We start from the raw sequence: 21885 nt of genomic DNA, 5'->3' as shown, positions 1-21885 counted from the left end.
ATTATGTAGATTTTCCTCCGGGAGCTTTTCCTTTCAGGAGCAGTGAACTGGCCCTCGTCCATGAACTTCGTTAAAAATCGGAGCGCTCCGTGAATGGAATGAGGCCTCCGGCTGTGCGGCCAGGCCCGTTACATTCCCAGCTTGTTATGTAGACATTGATCCTCTAGGGGGTGCTGTCCAAAGACGGTTGTGCAGCCCGCCCATCGGGAGGCTCTGTGAGCTCCTCCAGCTTATTGATCCCATTTGCCATTTTGATGCCATTCCTGGGTTGGGGCGAAGGCTTCACACACCACCAGGCTGTGAATTAGATTCCCGCCCTGTGGTGAGGAGAGACACTTACCCGAAGCAGGTTTGTACTTGACAGCTCTGAAATGTCTGGAGCTAAAAAAGAAAAAAAAAAATGCCAGCAACATTTTGCGCCACTTTGCAGCTTCTGGGATGACACACGTTCCTTTTCCCTGTGTGGTCACACATTTCCCATCCCACACTGCTGCCAGGCTTCGGTCTCTTAATGAACCTGTAGGCTTTTATTGGCCGGTGTCCTTGTGCACAGGTCGCCCTTCTTATTCCATTCTCTCCCTTTGACTGACGTCTCACACAGCGCCATGCAGTCGCAAAGCGGCTTTTACCCTGACACGGGAGAACGCTGCGCTCTCCGTCCCACGCAGTCCTTCGGCTTCTGAAGTCCACTCATCTCCCTGGAGCCGCGAGCCGGGTTAGAGCGGATCTCCTCCAGGCGGGGGTAAGGCGCCGCCCTCGGAGACCCGCCGGGAGGAGGCTCGGGCGGCCAGCGGCACGGCAAGGACAGGCAGCGACAAGGGCCGCGAAGGCAGAAACGTTCTGTTGAACTGGCTGCCACGAGGACGGACAACTCTATTCAGGAGGAGAAGGCTGGAAATGAAGAAATGAGCAGCAAGTGGAAAACGGACCAGAATTAGTTATATGGGAGGAAAAAAAGCTGCCATGAGTAGAACTCGGACAAAGGAGGGATCCAAGCTGCCTGAGCCTGAGCCAGGGGCCTCCGAAGACCCTCCGAGGGGCGCTCTCCGTCCGGTCCCAGGGGAGCCGGCGCGCTCCGCCGCCGCCAACGCCCGCCGGCCGGCCAGCCGGAGCCCGCTCGCAGGGCCAGGGTGCCCGCCGCTGCCTCTACTTTCCTCCACAAACGTTAAGATCCTGCTGTCCCATACATTTGGCTTGTATTTTTCTTCTATCCAAAGTTAGAAAAACAGAATGCAGCGGGTTAGTTTTCATGAAGAACTAGACAATGGAAGGTTCAGGAACTGACCCTGAGCTCTGTATTTTTTTTTTTTTTTTCCTTTGATACGAGACATTCAGATGGAAGGTCCTTCAAGGAGTTGGAAGAAGGGACAGGTGAAGCAGGCCTTCGAAGAAAGACAACCATGTTTTTTATTGAGAAAACTATTATCCTTTCTGCTTGATTCTGAATTCTTGGGAAAGGAGGGAAAAGCAGCTATTCTTCTTATCTCTTTATGAGTTTGTTCTCCTCTTTCTGCTCCAGTTCTTCCATCCATAAAATGGGCTAGATGACACCTTTCCAGAAGCTGCAGGAATTTGTACTCACAGACGGAAATGTGCTGAATCTGTTTGAAATGGTTATAAGATACCATGAATCTTATGACTAAGTGAGTTGGTCCTAAACAAAGTTGGATCATTGACTGAAAGACCGGAAGAGCATCCGGTGTCTAACTGAGCTCATCAAGAAGGAGGCCCGAGCCCGCCGGAGACATCCTGCGTCATGCGGGCCACAGCCGGCTCCCTGCGGCCCGGAACCGCGCGCTGCCCTCCTTCTCACCATCGCCCACGCTGCTGCTTCTTTCTCAGCTTCCCAGCCTCCGAAACTCCTTCCTCCTTCTCCACCCCACACACACCTCAGGACATTTTTGCACCATTCCCTCTGGGTCTTTATAAAAGTGTTTTGAATATGGACACATTGATTGGTTGCTCATCCACCTTAAAGAGCTATTTGTAACAGCAATGACTGCGGTGCCTGGCTGTGCCGAGCTGCTGAACCTGGTGCTAACATGCCATTTGATAGCTCCTGGCAACGCCGGTCGTCAGTGAATCCCAACAAATATCCTGATGACGGCTACAGCGATGAGCACGAAGGGAAGAGTTCCCTGTCTTTTTTCCTGCAGTGTGAGAACAACCTGGGTACAAAGGGAGGGCTAAATAGGGTCATGGACTCATAGACCGATTCTGAAGTGTCTGCAGCAGAACTGAGACCTCGAGCTACAGCTGACTTCTGAGCCATCCCTAGTGCCCCGTGAATGACCTTAACACCCAGTGCACTCCTGAGAATGTGTTAACAGTAGCTTCAGGCAGAACGTATCATTGTCTTGGCCTATAAAAAATTCCACAGGCCTTACAGTGCTCCCAGTGGCCTTTCCCATGAGATTTGGCTTCCCTGCAAAAGTGTTTTCTTTCAGGCCTGTTAGTTGGTGAGAGCTGATTCTGAATGGTGACAGGGGAAGCATCGCTACAATTCATTAATGTTAAGAAAAGACTTGTTCGTATATTGTTTTCCCCTTATAAGTAGGGGCAATTCAGAGAAGATTTTACAGGGACTCATTTGCAGGCACCTGGAATCGGAACCTAGAAGAGATGGCTCCTTCTTTGGGTGTGGGGGCGGGGGGAGAGAGGGAGGGGTCTTTACCTTTTGTCATCCTTGTACCACTGGAATTCTGCTGAGGGAACTGCTGAGGCTTCACACTGCAGTGTCCCCTTTTGTCCCACGGGGACGCCTGTACCCTTAGCTTCTGAAATGTATGGCGGATCTGCAGAGAGAAGACATCCTGTAGCATTGAAAATGCATTCTAAAATGAGACCGGCTGCTTCACTCACTGATTTTATTTCTTATTCTCTGATCTCCCTCACTTACTTGAGCTGACAAATCATCATACAAATTGTGCTACAGAATGAAACCACTTAAGGGATATCTGAGAAAAAAACCTAGTCTTCCTAGGATGTAAAGCTTCTGTTCCCTTCCGATCTGAGCAGAGGTGGAATGACCAGGTTTTCGGGCCTATTTCCTGTTTCAACTTTTTCACTTTCACAGGATGATGCCAGCCCATCAACCTCACACTCTATGGGTTGACAGTACTTTTAATCAGCCTTATAGGATTTCTGCAAACCAGGTTCTTGCCAAAGTATATAATCTCATACTATTCAATTCCCATCAAAAGCTCAGTTGCAAAAAATAATATTCATGGAGAATTGCCTGAATGATATACAGATCCGACTTTCTTCCTGGTATTCTAAAATGGATGCCCGAATCAAGCCAGACCGAAGTAGACCTATATACTTGGCCTACATTCATCTGAAGTTTTCACCTAACGCTTGACACTTCCAACAGTTTGCAATGAAATGCATTATGAAAAACAGCCATGACAAACTTGCCATTCTACTTAATACAGAAATAACGTATGCAATGTTGTTGACTACATTTCAAATGCTTTACTTGTGGAGACCCTAAAGATAAAATTCTCTGGGTCTCAGCACCAGGAGAAGCAGTGTTTCTACCAAGCAACTAGTTTGCTTTCATCTTATGGATATAAACTTTAAAACGGATGATGTTTTCTCTCTTTGCTTTGGCAACTCAAAACCAAGTCCTGGATCCATATCTAACCACCTGTGGTATGTATTTACATGCTGACTTATTCCTAGGTTGCACATATTTTTCTAAATATGTTTTCCCTTGGCTTATATTTCCTTACTCCTTAGGTCAGTCTTTATTTACTGTAAGTCATTTGAGTCCCTTTAAAAAAATTGTGGCGGGGTACAAAATATGGTAGCATTGTTATACCTGTTTTCTTGCTTCTTAAAGTGTTTTGTATTAATTAGGCTCAAATTGTAATGGAAATCAAAATGTTAGAATAAAGAAAATATAGAACATTCTTCCTCTATATCCACCCACCTGAGTTTTGAAAAGGAAAGGCTTATTGTTTGTTGGTTTAGTTCTTGGGTTCTATTCAGTCTCAAGATTTCCTCAAGTGGGTTCCGTAGAGAAAACTTTCAGAATGGCATAAAGTACCGAGTCAGCGTACACAATGAGGAATCACGTGGGGAAAAGGTGAGAGAGAGGTGCGGAAGTTGAGTAGTATCGATGTCGGAGAGAGTCGGATGGTTGACAAAGGAGCATGAGTGACTTAGAGTGACCTAGAATGGTGGCCTCCAAACTTTTTAGATTCTGTAGCTCTATTAGTCAAAGTCAGGTTTTAAGAGACACTCTCTAATATGTGTGTGTTTATGTATATTTAAACTATGGCTGGATAAGCACATCAACATATATAATTTGAAAAGATAATTTCCTTCATAGATATTGTATCTCTGCTCCCCATTATGGAGATTACTGATCTAGAAAGTACGAAGCTTGGGGACATCATGAGCAAAGTAAGGGAAAGCTGGGATTTGAAGACATGTTTATATAAATTATGCATCAAAGGCCATGTAATGATCTTCTGGGAAGGTAAGTCGAGTTTGGGATTATGTTACATTACATTCAGCTACATTTGTTTTGGTTTGGTTTGGTTTTAAATTATAGTTTGGAATTGCTGCTCTTCAAGGTGGACAGTCAACGAGGATGCCACATGACTCCCATCCTGTCAGGAGCCGGCTGTGATCCAGCTCCTTCCTGGGGCCATGACAGCAGCCAGCCTCCTGTCCCCACAGAGGGGGTTCCCGACGCCACTTACAGTTCACGGTGACCTTGACCCTCCGCACCACGGGCGCGGCCACGTCGTTGGAGGCGCTGCACTCGTAGTCCCCGGACTGCTCCCTCGTGATGCCCTGGATTTCCAAGTACTCGTCTTCGCTCACAAAGCCCACGGCTGCAGCAGGGGGAGGTGCGACAAGACGGAAAAAACAGAAAACAAACACACACCCAAGGTGTGCTCTTAGAAGGCAAAGGCTACCGGGGTTATGTCTGCCAGGTCTAAGTGCGGATTCCTTGGAACAACGCGGCCCCTCACCGCCCCAGCTCCTCCACCACCTCCACCACCACCATTCCCTTCGTTCCCCAGTAGATGAGCTGAGATGCTTGTGTTCCTACCTGGTCCAAACAAAATTACTGGGCCTCATAAGTGATTCGTAATTGTGACATTTACACTGCCTAGACCTTATTAAGCAGTCGGGCTCTGGGATCTGAGCTAGACCCCTGAGGTGTGTAATAATTCTTTATGATCCACATATTGTGTAGACCGAACCTTGAAGTGTAAAGCTAACGACTGCGTTCTAGACCATGAACCAATTAAAAATACTACAACAGCAGTTACATACATACATGCATGACACAGGCGGCAGTGAAAGCATTAATAAAATAAATTTTAATTTATCCACTGATAAGCAAAAATCAATTTTCTAAACTTTGGTCTGCTAGAGCTCTTGGGTTCCTGAAGACAAACCAGCAACAGGGCCCCACACTCTAATCGCAAACCTGGCAGAAAGGAAAGAGCAAGAAGACATGATTACAAATCCTACTCTGCCACTTCATCTTCCCCACAACCCATTTTTGTATTGAAAAACTGTGAATAATAACAAGAACCCTGTACCTACTAGACTTCCCATCGGAGGTCTGACTGTGAGACCACACTGCTGAAGCCTAGGAGACAGGTTTCTTGGTTGTTTCCCCCAGGCACCCTGAGCTCAGCCTCCATGTGGAAAGACAATGGAGAACAAAAGCAATCGCCCCATCCCAGGAAAGTGTCCTGCCTCCTCTGTTACATGAAGTAATCAGCATGATGATGCCTTTATCATGTAAACTTGGATATTTTTAAGAGTAGAAGGGGGTGCTATTAATATTATGGGACAATAAGCATTAGTTGAGACTGTCATTAGCAACTGAGAGACATTATCCCAGGCATAATATACATTAAACCCTAACACCTCAGAGGGTTTTTGGAGTGACAAATGAAAAACTATATATATTGTACACGATAGCACTTCGAAAACTTTCATGCACTGCACACCGGTGCTTTAGTTGGTAATCCTGTAATCTGTCTGGGGCACAGACCCAGGTGGAGTGAAGCTGTATTCAACACGGGTGGCTCCACAGGAACAGAAAAGGGAAGAAAGGAACATTCTCTCCAGGTGACAGAACCGCTCCATAATGCCACATGTATCTGCTCTTCCAAAGCATGAAAATAACAACATGAAGAAACTAATAAAATGCAAAGAATGAGAAATGTGCACGTAAGTTATAGTCATATTTGTTACGTGACATCAAGGTCACCATTTTTGTCAAGAGAACAATAGTAGTAATAACAACAACAACCATAACAAAACAACTGTCTTGTAAAAAAGGGCCACTACCTGCCAGCTCTGCCACCACTCCTTGGACATAACCACCCTGTGCTGCCAGCCAGTAATAAGCCCAGCCTGAGCACTTCTCACATAGTCTCACACAGCAGGAAACCCACACGTTGCATGTGCAGGAACTTGACTGCCTGCAGAAGAGCAAAAGAACAACCTGCATCTACTAAAACAAGTAAGCAAGAGGTACAAACTCTCAGGAAGAATCAGGAACGTGCGAATAAGTAGAAAACAGGGCCAGCATTTCCAGGAGGTGGAGAGGGCAATCGACATTAAATAAAAAAAACTCAATAGTCTCAACCAGTAAGGAACTTCTAATTGTCACAGTCGCCTTTTTGTTATTGTTTCCGAAGCATCTTTAGGGAAAGAAGTACTAAACTTGACTTGAGGAAAGATGAAGAAAATCAGGAGAAAAGGTTTAAACAAAGAATTTGAGATTCCTGCCCTGACCAGTGTGGTTTAGCTGGTTAAGAGTTGTCCTGCAAACCAAAAGGTCACCAGTTTGATTGTTGATCAGGGCACATGTCTGGGTTGTGGGTCTGATTCCAATTAGGGCGCAAACAAGAGGCAACCTATCGATGTTCTCTCTCACATTGATGTTTCTCTCCCCCCGTCTCCCTCCCTTCCCCCTCTCTAAAAATAAATAAATAAAACCTTAAAAAAAGAATTTCTGATTCCTTTTATCTTGTTGTTGTTTATTTGCTACTAGATTCAAGCCTCCATTTGTCAGATCTTCCCCCGCTAGAATGCTATAATTACTGTGCAAAGCATCGCCGAGACCAGTGTCACACTTAATATTCCCATTAATTTTAAATGGTAGTCCTTGATACATATGTGTGGCAATTGATGTCATATTTTAATTAGGCTTGCCCTACACCATCTGAAATTAATAATAGCTTGAATTACCAGTGTAATTTATAAATTAACAGTGCCATAGCATTAGGAAATAAATTAGTTCTGGACAGCTGTTTCTGGACTGAGCTCCAGCATCCGAGCAGTGGCTGGTAGGACCTTGGATGTCCCAGAAGGCTGTGTACTACACCACTACTGCAGGGAAATGAAAGTCCACAGGGCTCTCTGGGCCCCTGTCCTTCTCTCCAACTGGAGACTAAACACCTATTTTAATTCTACCATCCAAATATGTTCTTGTGAGACCACAGTAAGATTTACAGGGACCCAGCTTAAATGAGCTTGTTACAAGGATACCCAAGTGGAGAAGCCAGTAGGGAGATGACAGTTATAGCCTAAAATGCAAGTTCACACATATTAGGGTAATCACAATAAAAAAGTTGTCAAGTTTCAAGTGAAGATGTATAATTGTATTTATTAGTATCAGAAAATATTATGTAGGGAAAGAAGTAAGGACAGCTTAAGATTTGGAGAAGGCAAAATTTCTCCACTGATCCAGATTTTAATACCATAGGGAGGGAATTTACTCTGAGGTCACCCTGCAAACAACAATGAACCCTCAATTTTAATATCATGTGTTCCCCTGACCAAATGCAGAACTATAGAAAAACCATAATGACTTCACTGCTCACCAGTTACATGTACATTCTGATTCAGTTGGGTGAGGCTTGTGCCAACTAATTTGTATAGAGTAAAATGTTTTATGTATTTTAGTTTTCCTTGCCATTATTTTTTACCTCTCTTCCTACATACATTTTTCTCTATTAAAAGCACAGATGGCAAAACCATGGAGAAAGATAATCAGTATGTACATAACAAATTAAACTTTGAACCACTAGAAATGAGATTCCTATGGGTGCCGCCTAAGACAAACAAATAAGCAAGAAAACAAAAAAAAATTAAACTGAAATATGAATTTACAGAATTAATAATTCAAGGAAAGTTTTCCTTTAACATCATTTGTGCTCTGGCTGTGAAATCATCAATGCATTTTCACTTCTAGGAAAACTTACAAAGAATATTTTTTAAAAAAATCACCAGAGTATACCTTTTTAAAGTGATAAAGGAAGTTCTTGGTTAAGAGATACCAGTGGGAAAGAGGCAAATCACTTGATAAAACCCTATGAAAAGAAACTCTTCATGGTCAATAGCTTCTGGTTTATACATCTTTTCTACAGAAAATGTATCCTTGGGTAGAAATGACACCCTCATTTCCTAAAATATCCCCTTCATCATGTCACACCTTTTCAGGCACTAAAAGTGATTCCCTGTTTTCTGTAACACTGAACACAAACTCCACATCCTTATCAAAGCCCTCCACAAAGTGGCCCAATCCACTCATCCAAGTTTAACTCACATTCGTGCCATGAGAAAGGCAACAGATCATCACGGTAAAAAGCAAAAGTTTCGGATCAGACAAACCCTGTCCTCTACTTTCAACTTTCATGATGCAGTGACTCTTCTGTGCCACCATTGCTTCATCCCTACCCCTCATAGTGACATGACTGTCCTCTAGGGTTGCTTTGAGAACAGAGTGCACAGTAAAAGGCACGTGGGTGAGTTTCTGTAGGTGTTACCCACTATGGTCCCCATTATCACCAGCACCACATCTACGACTCTTTTTAAAAATAGAAATGCTATTTTGTTTTTATTTTTGAATGTGTTTTATTAAAATATAGTTAATGGACAATATTATATTAGTTTTAGGTGTACAACATAGTTATGCAACATTTATATACCTAACGAAATGACCACCATAATGTCTAGTACCCATCTGACACCATGCAAAGGTTTTACAAAATTATTGACTATATTCCCTATGCTGCACTTAACGCCCCCATAACTTGTCAACTTTCTATCTGGAAATGTATTAGGCTTATTCTTCTTTGCCTTTTGTGTCTTCCCTCCCCTGCCCCCTTCCCTTCTGGCAACCATCAGTCTGTTCTCTATGTCTGAGTCTGTTTCTGTTTTGTTTGTTTTATTTTTTAGGTTCCACATTGTAAGTGAAATCACACGGTGTTTTTTCCTCTCTGACTTATTTCCCTTAGGTCCATCTATGTTGTCGCACATGGAAAGATTTAATTCCTTTTTATGGCTGAGTCTCATTCGCGCACACACACATCTCACATCTTCATCTATTCATCATCTGTCCATGGACACTTAGATAGTGAGGTTGCTTCCATAACTTGGCTATTGTAAATAATGTTGCAATGAACAGGAAGGTGTGAATATCTCCTGAATTAGTGTTTTTGTTTTATTTGGATTGATATCCAGAAGTGGAATTGTGGGGTCATATGGCAGTTGTATCTTAAATTCCGTGAGGAACCTCCATGCTGTTTTCCACGCTGGCTGCACCGCCTTGCCCTCCCATCCACAGCATCTACCACAGTTCTCAAGTCAGGACGTACTATTTCTTATCGTGGACAAACATGATAATTTCTTTTCTATAAATCGACGCTATCACTTAGAAAGCTAGGCTCTTTCTGCCTTCCTAAGTGAAGACCACCTAGCTCTCAAGTCCTTATTCTTCCATGAAAACTCCCTGTTAGGAGTTGAATTAGGTCTCCCTAAAACCATATACTGAGAACCTCACCATCAACATCTCATAATGGGACCTTGTTTGAAAATAGGATCTTTATAATGGTAATCAAATTAAAATGAGATACTTGTGTGAGCACTAATCCAATATGACTGGTGTCCGTATAAAAAGGAGAAATTTGGACACCAACAGACAAGGACGGAGGGAAGACATTGTGAAGACACCCAGGGAGAAGACGGTCATGCGGCTGCAGCGATGCCTCTTCAAACCCAGGAAAGCCGGGCATGGCTGGTAAACACAGAAGCTCCAAGAGACAAACGAAGATTCCTCCTTTAGCTGCCAGACAGAATGTGGACCAACCGGTGCCTTGAATTTGGACTTCAGGCTTTCAGAACTGTGAGACAACACATTTCTGTTGCTTAAGACACTTCGTTTGTGTCGCTTTGCTGTGGAACCCTATGAAACTTATACTCTCCTGTTGATCTGCTAACTTTCAGTGCCTATGGCTGTCTGAGTATAGAGTCTGTCTAGTTCACCTAGCATTCATCTGGTTTTTATCATCATAAACAATTAAACCAAAGAGCCTGAAGGGTCATTAGTATCCTTGGGATGCTAGGACTGTGTGGCTCAGTAGGATTCCCTAGAATGGTTATTTAAATATAGATTTCTAAATCCCACCATAGATCCCTAGTAAATCAGAATGTCCTGGGATGGAGAGTTTTAATAATTTTACCAGGAAATTCTCATATAATGTCAAGTCAGGGAATTAGTTACTTTAAATCCCTGTATATTTCAGGTGGGAATCCACATTTTAGAGGAGCCCATATCTGTTTAGTGCTGGTGCACACCAGCTCTCTAGATGTCCACAGCTCCTCCAACTTTAACAGCATTTCCTCGTGGCCGTTCTCCGTTCTATTCACTGGTCTCATTTTCTAATGCAACTGAAGCTCTTTGACAGCAGAGACTGAGTCTTGAACATCCTGACTCTCAAAACACCTAGGGAAATAGTTCGCATAATTTGAAATATGTTAAATTCTTGTTAATAAACTGATTGATAGGCTCAGAATTACTCAGTTAAAAAAAATAAGATTCATGGACGCCACGCTGTTCACCTGATCCCCACGTGGTCTATTCCCACAACAGCACCATTTCTGGTACCTGTCCTTAGCATCATATTTGTATTTCCTGATGTTAAAAAATATCATCACCATTAATGTTCTAGCAGAACAGATTTTCTTTAAATATGCGAGTTTAAAAGGTTTATTGAATGTTTAGTATAATTTATATTAGTCTTGGGGCCAATTATTTCCCTAGGGGAATGCATCCTTAATTTAAAAATGAAGATCAATGTGAAAGTGTGATGGATTTAACAGAATTTGTTCTACAGCCAACTTTTCAGGAGCGCAGCTATTTCATTAAGTGGAATCTGACGACTCAAGCCGTGAAATGAAGCAAGCCGGAAACGGGATCTCACCTGCCCTCACCTCCCCAAAGGAATTCCACGTTGCCTAACGGGTTGAGCTCACAGCCACCCTCAATAATGGACAAAACTGCCCTGCGTGACTAAAACCCCTTTGGAAAAGAAAACCCCAAGTTTCTGAGTTCATAGATTGGACATCAGCAGCCTTTACAACTGAAAATAATAATAGCAACAATTATCATTTTTATCGCACCCAAGAATAAGCTTGTCAGAACAGCTGTCGCTATTGGAGAGAAGACACAGCTGTCTCCTTGTTTCATATTATTATGGCATTTACACCAGCTGATATAAAAATCATTGGACCTCAGAAACTAAATATATATATGTATACACACACACACACACACAAACACACACACACACACACACACACACACACAGAGAACATAGAATCCCAGAGCTTCAGAGTTGGAATGAATAATTTTTAAAATTTAATTCAAATATTGTGACTAGTCTTCTCGCCGCTTAGTTTGATCAGATGTTCTTGTTAAACCTGGACTCAGGAATAGCTGTTTACAGGACAGGTCCGCTGGGATCCCTCCAGGTGCCTTTATTTTGAGCTGAGTACCATGGGAGGTTTTGTGTTTTGATGGCGAAAGACACGTTTTTGTTTTTGTTTTTCTTTTTCTTTTTCAGATGATGGAAAGATGGCGTATAAGAACAACAACAAGGATAACGTGATAGAGGTGTAGTTACTATTTCTCAACACCAACCCCTGCAAAGCCAGGTGGATTGGTTTTGTTGACTGAAGAAAAGAGTGATTAGGGTCAGAAACTACAGAAGATGTGTTTTTGAAAGATGTTCGAGGTAGGCGGTGCCGCCACGAGACCCGGAGTCCACACCTGCCAGTTATTCCGGCGAAGTCCTGCGTCAGCCCTCGCCACCCACCGGGAGCCGCGCGCCACGGCCTTTCAGAGCAGAGCCGCATTCTCACTCTGCCCGCGGGGTGGCTTCACCGAGGGGGCAGGAGAGGAACGGGAGATTTGTCCTCGAGCGCATGGTAGGCACTCCGAGAACTGAGCAGAGAAAACTGCGGGAAAGCTGCAGTCTACAGGCCTGAAGAGGGCCCCAAGGGTCCTGTACACGGGGCACGGATTCGAGCCTCGTGCGGCGGGATCAGGCTGGGGACAGCCCGGCTGCACGCAAAAACCAGAGGCAGCAGCATCCGCTGTAGCAGGTAAGGCTATCAAAGCTAAAGAGCGTTTCCAAACATGGCAGCGACACGGAACACCTTCTGAGGTCTGATGTGAAGCTGGAGGGAAAGGGCCGTCGGCACGGTTGCCTGCGGCTGCACTGTGGGGCGCGCTGACTTCTGACGCCCGCACCCTGGGCCCCGCACATTTACTGTCTCACAGCTTACCTCTCCAGCTTTTAGGCCCCTCTTCCGTGAGGGGGGGAAATGGGGTGACTCTGCAGGGTTAATGCGAGTATTAAATAAGGACATGTATGCAAAGCACTTAGAACACAGTAAACTCTCAACAAATGGTAACTTTCATGACCATTATTCTTACTGATACCACGAGGTGGTTTGAGAGCATTTTAACATACAAGATCTTCAATACAAGAAAATCTCAAGGCAGAAATGAAAGAATGATCAGATCCCTGCTTTTTTAGTAAGGATTTCATAATAATAAACTTTATAAAGGGTCCATCACAGATCCTTTAACTAGAAAGCTCAGCTCCCTTCACTTAAAATAGGATTTGATTTACAAGGGATACGATATCTCAGGATGGTTTTGTTTAAGAAAGTCCATGTAGCTGCATAGCCCATGTGGGACCTGCTGAGGACTTGAGGAATGTCTCTAATTTCTCAGCAAAAAATAAAAGGATAGACATATTTCATATATATTTTTCTCCTTGACTATTCCCTTGGATACAGAAAGGATAGTCTGGCGAGCTCTCCAAGAATGAACAAACTTACAAGATCTCTTTCAGAAAAAAATTCTGGCAGGCCCAAACCTGCTTTTGCTTGCTATAGACCTGAGATACAGCTTCAGACAATCAATGAGAAAATTACTTTTGGTATCAAACATAGGTACCATCTTTGGGGAATGGGACAGACTGAATTGTTGGCTTCTATTATATAACCGGAATTTCCCTTAAACATGTTAGTGTCAGTTGCTAGTGAACCAGGAGCTAACGTCATAGAGTGCTCCGTTTGTGATGTCCTCATGCCATTATTTACCGCCAGGTCTCATATTTGTAACTATTTCATATGGACTCTACATATACCTGGGACACATGACTCATCATCTCTCTCTGCTTTCTGTTAGGTACCTAATTGTCAGTTGTTTCCCAGCTTCAGTTTTTCACAGCTGCTTTTGTAACATGTGCGACACACAGAAGATACTGTTCCCCAAACAGCTTTGATGCCCACTGTCCCCTTTGCTTAAGAAAAATGTAAATTGATAGTTTAAGAATTAATCTATAAAGCAATCGGGATCAAATAATTATATAAACTCATGCCAACTATAAATTGCATGTCTAGCTATCTATATATCTGTCTATCAAGATAACAGCAAAAATACTTAAGGATAGATTCCATCGTATATACAGAACTCATCTGATAGTTGAAACTGAGTGTATGTGTATATTTGTATATGTATGACACTTCATATATGAAATGTAACATACTTTATACATATATGGAGTGAAAAAATTTCCCTTAATTTTTTGATTGGGAAATTTTCTGGGAATAATCATTCGCGTACTATGAAGGAGGAGCTGCAGCCCAAATGTAACTCTATGCAAATGCGCCCCTGCACTGCACCGAGCCAGGCACGCCTGTGTGTCTCTGGGGCCTCCCCTTCCCTTAAAGATGACGCACTGGCTTTCTTTGCAGATGGGCTTCAGCAGCAGCTGGGCTCTGAGAACTGTGTGCTCCCCTGCTGCGTGTCTTTTTGTGAGGCCTGTTAGCTCAGTTTTGCATGCAGACCCTCTGTGGTGGGTGAGGATATCAAAGTCAGAAAGCAAACAGCTGGATGTTTGAAATTTGCAGCTTGATGTCGGAAACCTGGGTATTTGCAGTAGTGCAGCTGAAGGCTGCTAAAATTTTCTTAAAAAAAAACAACAAAGAAAGAAATCAGCTTTTGATTTGTAAAATCAGGCAAGTTGATCTGAAAGACATTGTTAGGGGAATCCAGTGTCACAGAGTCAAGAAATCCACAGTGTCACATTCCGTGTCTTGGCTATTGGTTTTCTCTTTTCTCTGTCTCTAGAGATGTAAGCCAATACTGAGTGCCGAGAAGTGTGAAGAATTTAATTGCTTTGAAATCCTTTGCCCAGGATAATTTAAGAAAATAATTTTAGCTTGAGAGGCTGCTAATGGGTTAAGGCGCTGACACCATCCCATGCACCCTCAGGTCAGAAGTCCACTTGTAGTAAAGTCGCCCGAATCCCCTGGCTCTGAACTGCCCTGGGATCGTGGAGCAGTCTGTGCAGTCTGTACTTTAGCCACGAAGACACTTGCCATATTAACAATAGGAGTTCGTAATCTGAGAATTGAGGAACTCTAACCCCAGGAGCTTTGGAACCTCAGGAGGTAACATTACGCACACGTGTGTGTGCACGCATTTTCCCTAATGAGAGATTCTATCTCCTTATGCAAAGGGTCTAAAATTAGCTTAGAATGAAAAAAAAAGGTTAATATCCACCTCCCTGTGTTCCTTTGGTTCATCCTCTAGTGATGATGCAGATTCAAATCTCCATCAGCACCCCGCGCTACAAAGAAAAAACCAAACAGGAAATCCTCAAAATACAACTGGTTCTAGGAAAAAGGGCATGGATACTAGAAGTAAAGCGAAGCCTTGTAGGTGTTTCATTAAATATTTTGTGGAGGATGGACGTAAAGTAACCTGTTAAACAATCCCTCTGAAGAATGGACATGCAGATCTGAGGAGCCCTGTCCTCACTAGGAGGGACGAGTTCTGTCCCCACGAAGATTTAGGATGGGAGAAGTGGATTGCACAGTGTCCCACCCATTCCCATGGCCACTGACTGATTACCCAGCGGCCCGCTGTGCATGCAGAGAGCAGGGAAGCAAGGCTTTCACTTTTCCTCAGCATCCTCAGGTGCGGAGCAGAATGAGGGCTTTCTTGAAGACTTCCAGGTACTGATGGCAGCACCACGCAAACGCTCGATCACAAAATGACTACTTGTGGCAAAAGAAGAAGTAGAAAAGCAGGGAAGGGGTCAAATTATATGCTTAAGATAATCTAATGAAAAATTCAGACCATCTCATGTGAGAAAACTACCAAGTACCATTAGTGTTAGAAAGGGAAATACCATACGTGAATATCCATTGTCATGGGGTAGGAGAATATGTATAAAAGAATGACTCAGGAAAACTGCATAGAAATACCCATAGAATAGCAGGCAGCCTGTTAGTGAAGGATCATTTGGGTCCAGAGAGAAAGGGAGGAGAGGTGCTAGAAAACCTTTGTATTCAACCTATTTGACTACGGTCTTTGACTATATACACACAATATACACATATGTAATGTTATGTGTATTATATATAATAAATACATTATAATCTTTGCAATATCGATCTCAAACTCTGCCCATAAACAAGGCTACTGGCTGCCAAATTGTACTGCTACCCAACTGTACTACCTGAAATATGTGCATGGGCCCAGCCACCTGGCGGTTCTAAGTGTGCCACTCCACACAGGTGAAATTTTCAACCACATCAAAATCTATAAAAAGAGAGTGCATGGAAAGGAAGAGTTCATTCTCTCTTACATTACTTACACTACTACTGTTTTCTTCTACTTCTCTTCATTTCACATAAAATCTAACCCTAGGCATGCAGGCCTGGGTCCTGGATGAAGCTCAATGTATGGAAATGAGACAACCATGATCTATCAGCACAAGCATGGTGTTCCTACATCCTGATTATGGCTATTTTTCTTAGCAATTAGGTAGCCTTGAATAAGTTACTGAGCCTCAGTTGCCTCACTGGTAAACTGTGGAGACTTTATTACTCATAGGTTGGGCTTGAGAATTAAATGAGAAAATGTTTGCAAATGCACAGGAGAGTTATTGGCACATTCACGGGTGGTCAACAAATGTTCGAGTGAACACGCTGTAGGAGGAAAGAGACTCTGCCCTTGGGGCAGGCCCACTCCTCTGCTACAGCTGCTCCCTCTCCCAGCCTGTCTATATGCACAATCCCATTCCTACACTTCAAATTCCCAGCTATGGTCATAATCTCATCATCGACATCCCCATCCCAGGAGGATCGGCAGAACTCTAGGTCCAGCCTACTGCCTCATTTGTATCGGATGCCACAATCTGATCTCATCAAACTCTAGGTCCAGCCTACTGCCTCATTTGTATCGGATGCCACAATCTGATCTCATCATTTTGCCCCTCAAACCTGCTCTGGCCCCAGTGTCCACTCGTCCCTGTTGGTGGCAAGGCTAAGTCCCTGTTCCCCTAAAATAAAAAGGAGTCACATTTGATTCTTCCCTTTCTCTCACTCCTCATATCCAATCAACAAATCCTGTTGTTTTGCTGCCTTTACAGTTTTCAAATCTTTTTCTGTTCTTTATTATTGTTAACTAACTTTTTAAATTTTGTTTTAAATAATGGCTACATGGACTGGGCATTTCTGTGTGCCAGAGGCTCTGCCAAGTGTTTTGCATACATTGTCTCATCCTTAAAACAACCCTGTTAGATCGATGTGGCTTAGAGAGATTAAATAACATGTCTACTCAAGAGGCCAGACAAAGATGTGAATTCCACCGGAGCTTGCATTCTGTTTTTGTTTTCGATATAACATTTTATTAACTATTTTTATTTACCCTCTCTCACCCCCTCCCCTTTCCTTGTTGACTGTCTTAATTCAGGCTCTCATTATCTGCTCTGGATTTTTATGGTACCCTCTTTACTCTTCTCCCTGCCTCCAGTTAATTATTTTTACCCTTGTCAAAATAATTGCCAAAAATAAAAATCAGTCCACCCCTGCTTGCATCCTGTCCCTGCTCTGCATTCCTCACTAACATGGTAAGCAAAGGCCCCCGTGAGCCAGCTCCTGTCCACATCTCCGTATTTGTCCATTGCCAGCTCCTTACCCAATGACTCACTGGTGAAGTTCCTAAATCTCTAGGCCTTCCTTGTGCCTTTATATCTGCTCATCGTCTATCGAGGGTCTGATATGCGCTTTGTCTGCTTTCAAGTGTGTACACATTCTTCCAAATAGTCTTAGATATAAACCTTTTGGGGGTGCTTTCTTGACACTCAAATGTCCTTACCTCCTCTCTACCCAGTTTTTGTTTGTTTTTAATGTTAAACTAATCATTTTGCATTGTTATGTTTTTACATATGTTTACCCTAGTGGAGTCAGATTTCCAAGACAGAAGGGACTCATTTATATTTTCATCTCCAATATCAATTACAGTTTTTAACACACGGAAGGTAACAAATATTGTCAAACATGAATGAACAAACTGACTAATTATAATTTTGGTGGCTGCTCTAGCTGTCTAAATGAAATATTTAAAACCTTCTTTGGTGACTTTCGAGGAAAGACTAGATATAAACACCTTTTAGGGTGTTTATTTTTTATTGCTTTTTCCTGATACAAGCTGGACACATAAGGAGACCTAAGGTTAAAGAATTTTATTCCACATTTCCTAATGGAGATTCAAAAAGCCTTTATCAAGCTAGGCTTGGCGTGAATAAGAAAAGAGCCAGATTTGGCTATCTCCACAAATATCCTTAGTTGAAAGCTCTTGTAACTAATGTCTCTGCTTCCTCCGAATGAGTTAGGGTAGAGCGTGCCCTAATCAGAAGTGTCTCAGAGAGCTTACTTATGTCATCATCAATTTGGTTGGATTTTTTCCTAGTGGAATCAGCTTGGTGATTCAGCTCTGTCTCTATGTAATTAGCGGTAGAATGATTGTGGGGAGTGTGATTGGGCTCTTTACCTTCCTGGGATAAGCAGGGAGAAAGCACTACCATCCATACAAAATGGGGCTCATCAGGAGAAGGGGTGGCCTCTGCTACAGAAACAATAACAACGACAAGCACTCCGATGAGCAATGCCATGTGAGGAATGGGAGCTGGCAAGTGGGGATGTGGTTTCAAGTGACAGCAGCTTCTGCTGAGAAAATACTGAACTTGGCCTCATTGGGGAATCCTATACTGGGCAAATCTCTGTCACGTGACTCAAGAGGTTTCAAACTAAAATGCATAAATAGACAGAACAAATGTCCACGTTCTCACACTTACGCTCACTTGGCTTCCCTATCCTCCTCCTCTTTCAGGATCCAGGGCTTTGACTGCCCCTGACATTGTTATGTGCCATCTACCTTGATGTGTCCTCAACTGCTCAACTTAAATTGCAGTAGCTCCCCCTCCTCTATTCTTCTTCAAGCCTATTAACTCTTTCCTTTTGGACTATTCCAAGAGAGGGGATGAAGAAACATTTTACTTGATCACCAGCCAAAATGCTTTTGGTCCTTGAATTGAAAAAAACATAAATAAATAAAAACTAACAACCTTGACTGATGGGTCACAGGTTATTCTTCTGTTCAAATTCTCAACTTTAGGGGACAAATTGCCATGTTAGAAGACTTGACCGGCACCTTCCATGGTGCGGTGGAGAAGTGGGCAGAAGCTTACGAATGAACCAATGGAGTTAACAGCTGGTAAAGGCAGGATAGGTGGGTAGATAGGTAGATAGATAGAGAGATGAGAGAGAGAGATAGTAGATAGAAGGGAGAGGTGAGGAGAGTATGAGAGAGCCAGAGCATAATCAAATGATATAATTACAGTGAAACAAAGAAAGTGAGCAGAATGCATGGATTTGCTAAAGGCAGTTATCCAGTCTCTTGGGTAAATCGGAAGCTCGCTCCCATGATGACTGTGTTCTCATCAAAGCTCACAGCCACGGTGACCCCTCTGGGAGCAGTCGGCCATAACCACTCTTTTTGTATGAATGAAGCCAGTGGGAACAGCTGGCCTGACCACCACTGGTGGAGTGTCCTATGATGCTTTGAAGACCCCAGCTTGAATAACAGCTCTTTTCCAAGAGACTCTCATGACCCATCCTCTAGAATAGGGTCAGCAAATTTTTTGTAAAAGATGAAGAGCAGGTATTTTAGACCTCACAGACCAAAGAGCCTCTGTAGCAGCTGCTGAACTCAGCCACTGTAGTGGTATAATGGCCAATACATTTTAAAAATGTAAAAAAAACAATTTTTAGCTTGCAGGACATACATAAAAGAAAACAGGCAGTAAACTGGGCCTGGTCCAAGGCCTGCAGTTTACTGATGCCTGATGAACAGATCTAAATCTCTTCAATTGCCCCCCGGTTCCCATAGTCCTATAACACACCGAACCTTCCATCTGCCCCACTCCACACTCCCTCTCCTTACAAGACCCTGCCTTTTCGCTCCATTCTTCACACGCTCCCTTATGTCCTCCAACTTCCCTTAGAGAGCTGCCTCCACCTCCCCGTCATCATGAGTCTGGTGTATGGGTTCCACTGCTGACCTGTCTTGTTTATCAAGTGGAGGCTACTCATTTGTTCTCTTAGTTGGTATCTTTGCTCTCCAATCAAACTTCTAGACCCTGGCTTTTTAAAAACTTGCACCTTTGATGCTTATAACATCCCAATAATTTCACAGCTCTCCCCTACCACATTTCTGCTTTCTATTGACCTCTTGGCCATTCCTTCCCATTTATAGAACATCTCTGTCGCTGGCTTAGAGTTTTCATCCTCATCCCAAATCCTGCCATCATTGTCAGTGACTTCGTTGTCCAGAAATATAATCTATCAAAATCCTGATTCTCACATTCTTGATCACCTATCTCCAACAAGTTTTCCACCTGCTCACATCACTGGCCCATCTCACAGTGGCACCTGGGACTTTTCAAGTCCTGGACCACCACTGAGGTCCTCTCGCTCTATCCCTGACTTCCTATCATTGCCAAACATTCGCTCGTGACTTTATGGACACAACTGTGTTACTTCATTGAGGCCTCGAATCCATTGACATAATACTTTTTAGTCCTTTTCTTTTTTATATCCCTTTTGCCAAAACTTAGATTTCTGTGACCCATCATTATCTCTCACTGCAAAATAGCCCCAAAATGTTTAATTTTAACTGTATGTTCTACTGGCCTGAGGAAACCCCACTCTAAATATCTGAATATTTGTCTTCCCTGGGAATATCACACAAGCAAATAGTTTCAGTTCACCATACACTCATGATCACCTACCTCAATTAAGCACTCACCTCTACCCTGGACTTTTACAGTGTTTCTGTGATAACCACTCTCACTCTCCAAATTTACTTTTTCATTCAACAATTTTTCAAACAGCTCACTGCCTCATCATCCTCTCCCTCCACTTATGCTTTCCTCTGCTAATATCTCATCTTATGCTTTACTGAAGGGAGAGGGGGAAGAAAGCAAAACAAAACCCAGAAGCCCTGAGATAGGCATCGCTCATTTTTGTTATGATCAAATCTAAAAACCTTCTATGCCTGTGCTTATTATCTCACTGTCTCCTAAACTTTACAAAACTTAGATCTGAGGACCCAATATTGCAATCCCTCATTGGAAAACACCCCCAACGCCTTTACCTCTATTCCTGTGTTATAACAGTTGCCCGACATAACAATGTCTCTCTCTCCTTCTATCAAAAAGCCAATTCTTCCTTTGATCTATGGATTTCTTCCTTATTATTTCAAGGACTTCATTCTATCAGGTACTAAATACTGGAAAAATATAGATATAGATATAGATATATAGTGACTGACTATCTGGGCAGTCACCTTAACTGACTTTGCTCAAGAAATAAAAATCATTTGCTCTCCCAGTTTTAGTTCATAGTTGCAATCTACCTGGATTTTTTTTTCAAGTTTTTAAACAGCTACTTTACCACCACTTTCCACTGACCCCATATTTCACGACCTCTTCTTACGACCGAGCTTCTTGAAATTATTGTGCAAATGTGCTATCTAGATTCCTTCACATCACATTTATGCTTCAATTGGTCCCACCTGGCTTCTGCCCACATCTCTCCCTGGAACCCATTCATGCTAAGGTCACTGAGTGACTGCCAAGGTGCCTAATTCATTGCACAGATTTTAGCACTTTCTTAAGAGACTTCTTGGCAGCAATCTACAAGGTTGAAAACTAATTCTCTTGCATAGATTTCTCCATGGTTCTGTGATGCAATATCCTCCTATTTCTCCACCTGCCTCTCTGGAAATTCCTTCAAAACCCCCTTTCCTGGCTTCTTCTATTTTATCCAACCTCTATGCATTGGGTACTTCAAAGTCAGGTGCTAGGCATTCTTTTCCTTTCTCACTGTATTATCATTCCCCACAGAGTGTCTTTTATTCAGTAGTTTTGAACATCCAGTTATATGACAATAACAATTTATATCTATATCTCTACCTTATTTCTCTTTCACAGACCACAGACCAGATATACAATGGCCTATCTAAGGCAGTCACTTGGAAGTCTCGTAGGTACCCCAAATTTAATATGTCCAACATGGAATTCTTTATTTTCTCCTTCCAACTTTATTTTCCTTTAGTTTCTCTCTTATTAAAAAATGATACTTTTATTGACCAAAATGCTCAAACCAAAATTCTGGAAGTCTTTCTCA

The 21885-nt window shown here is 42.8% G+C and overlaps 1 protein-coding gene across 6 annotated transcripts in view; it reads right to left on the bottom strand.

The window, feature by feature from the left end:
- The window catches only part of NTM (neurotrimin), a 915694-nt gene that overhangs the window by 16767 nt on the left and 877042 nt on the right, over nucleotides 1-21885 (bottom strand). For all 6 annotated transcript variants that reach the window (XM_054579464.1, XM_054579469.1, XM_054579465.1 and 3 more), the window contains 2 exons: nucleotides 4713-4847; nucleotides 2675-2795 (listed from right to left, as the gene is read on the bottom strand). In XM_054579464.1, coding sequence (XP_054435439.1) covers nucleotides 2675-2795; nucleotides 4713-4847 — 256 coding nt within the window. The remainder of the gene's footprint in view (nucleotides 1-2674; nucleotides 2796-4712; nucleotides 4848-21885) is intronic.

The sequence above is a fragment of the Pteronotus mesoamericanus genome, unplaced genomic scaffold (assembly GCF_021234165.1).
Source record: "Pteronotus mesoamericanus isolate MK-2021 breed Mesoamerican mustached bat unplaced genomic scaffold, CSHL_Meso_final contig_53, whole genome shotgun sequence".
Classification (NCBI taxonomy): Eukaryota; Metazoa; Chordata; class Mammalia; order Chiroptera; family Mormoopidae; genus Pteronotus; species Pteronotus mesoamericanus.
Note: the sequence above shows the minus strand (reverse complement) of the source record. Positions and strands in the feature narration are given on the sequence as shown.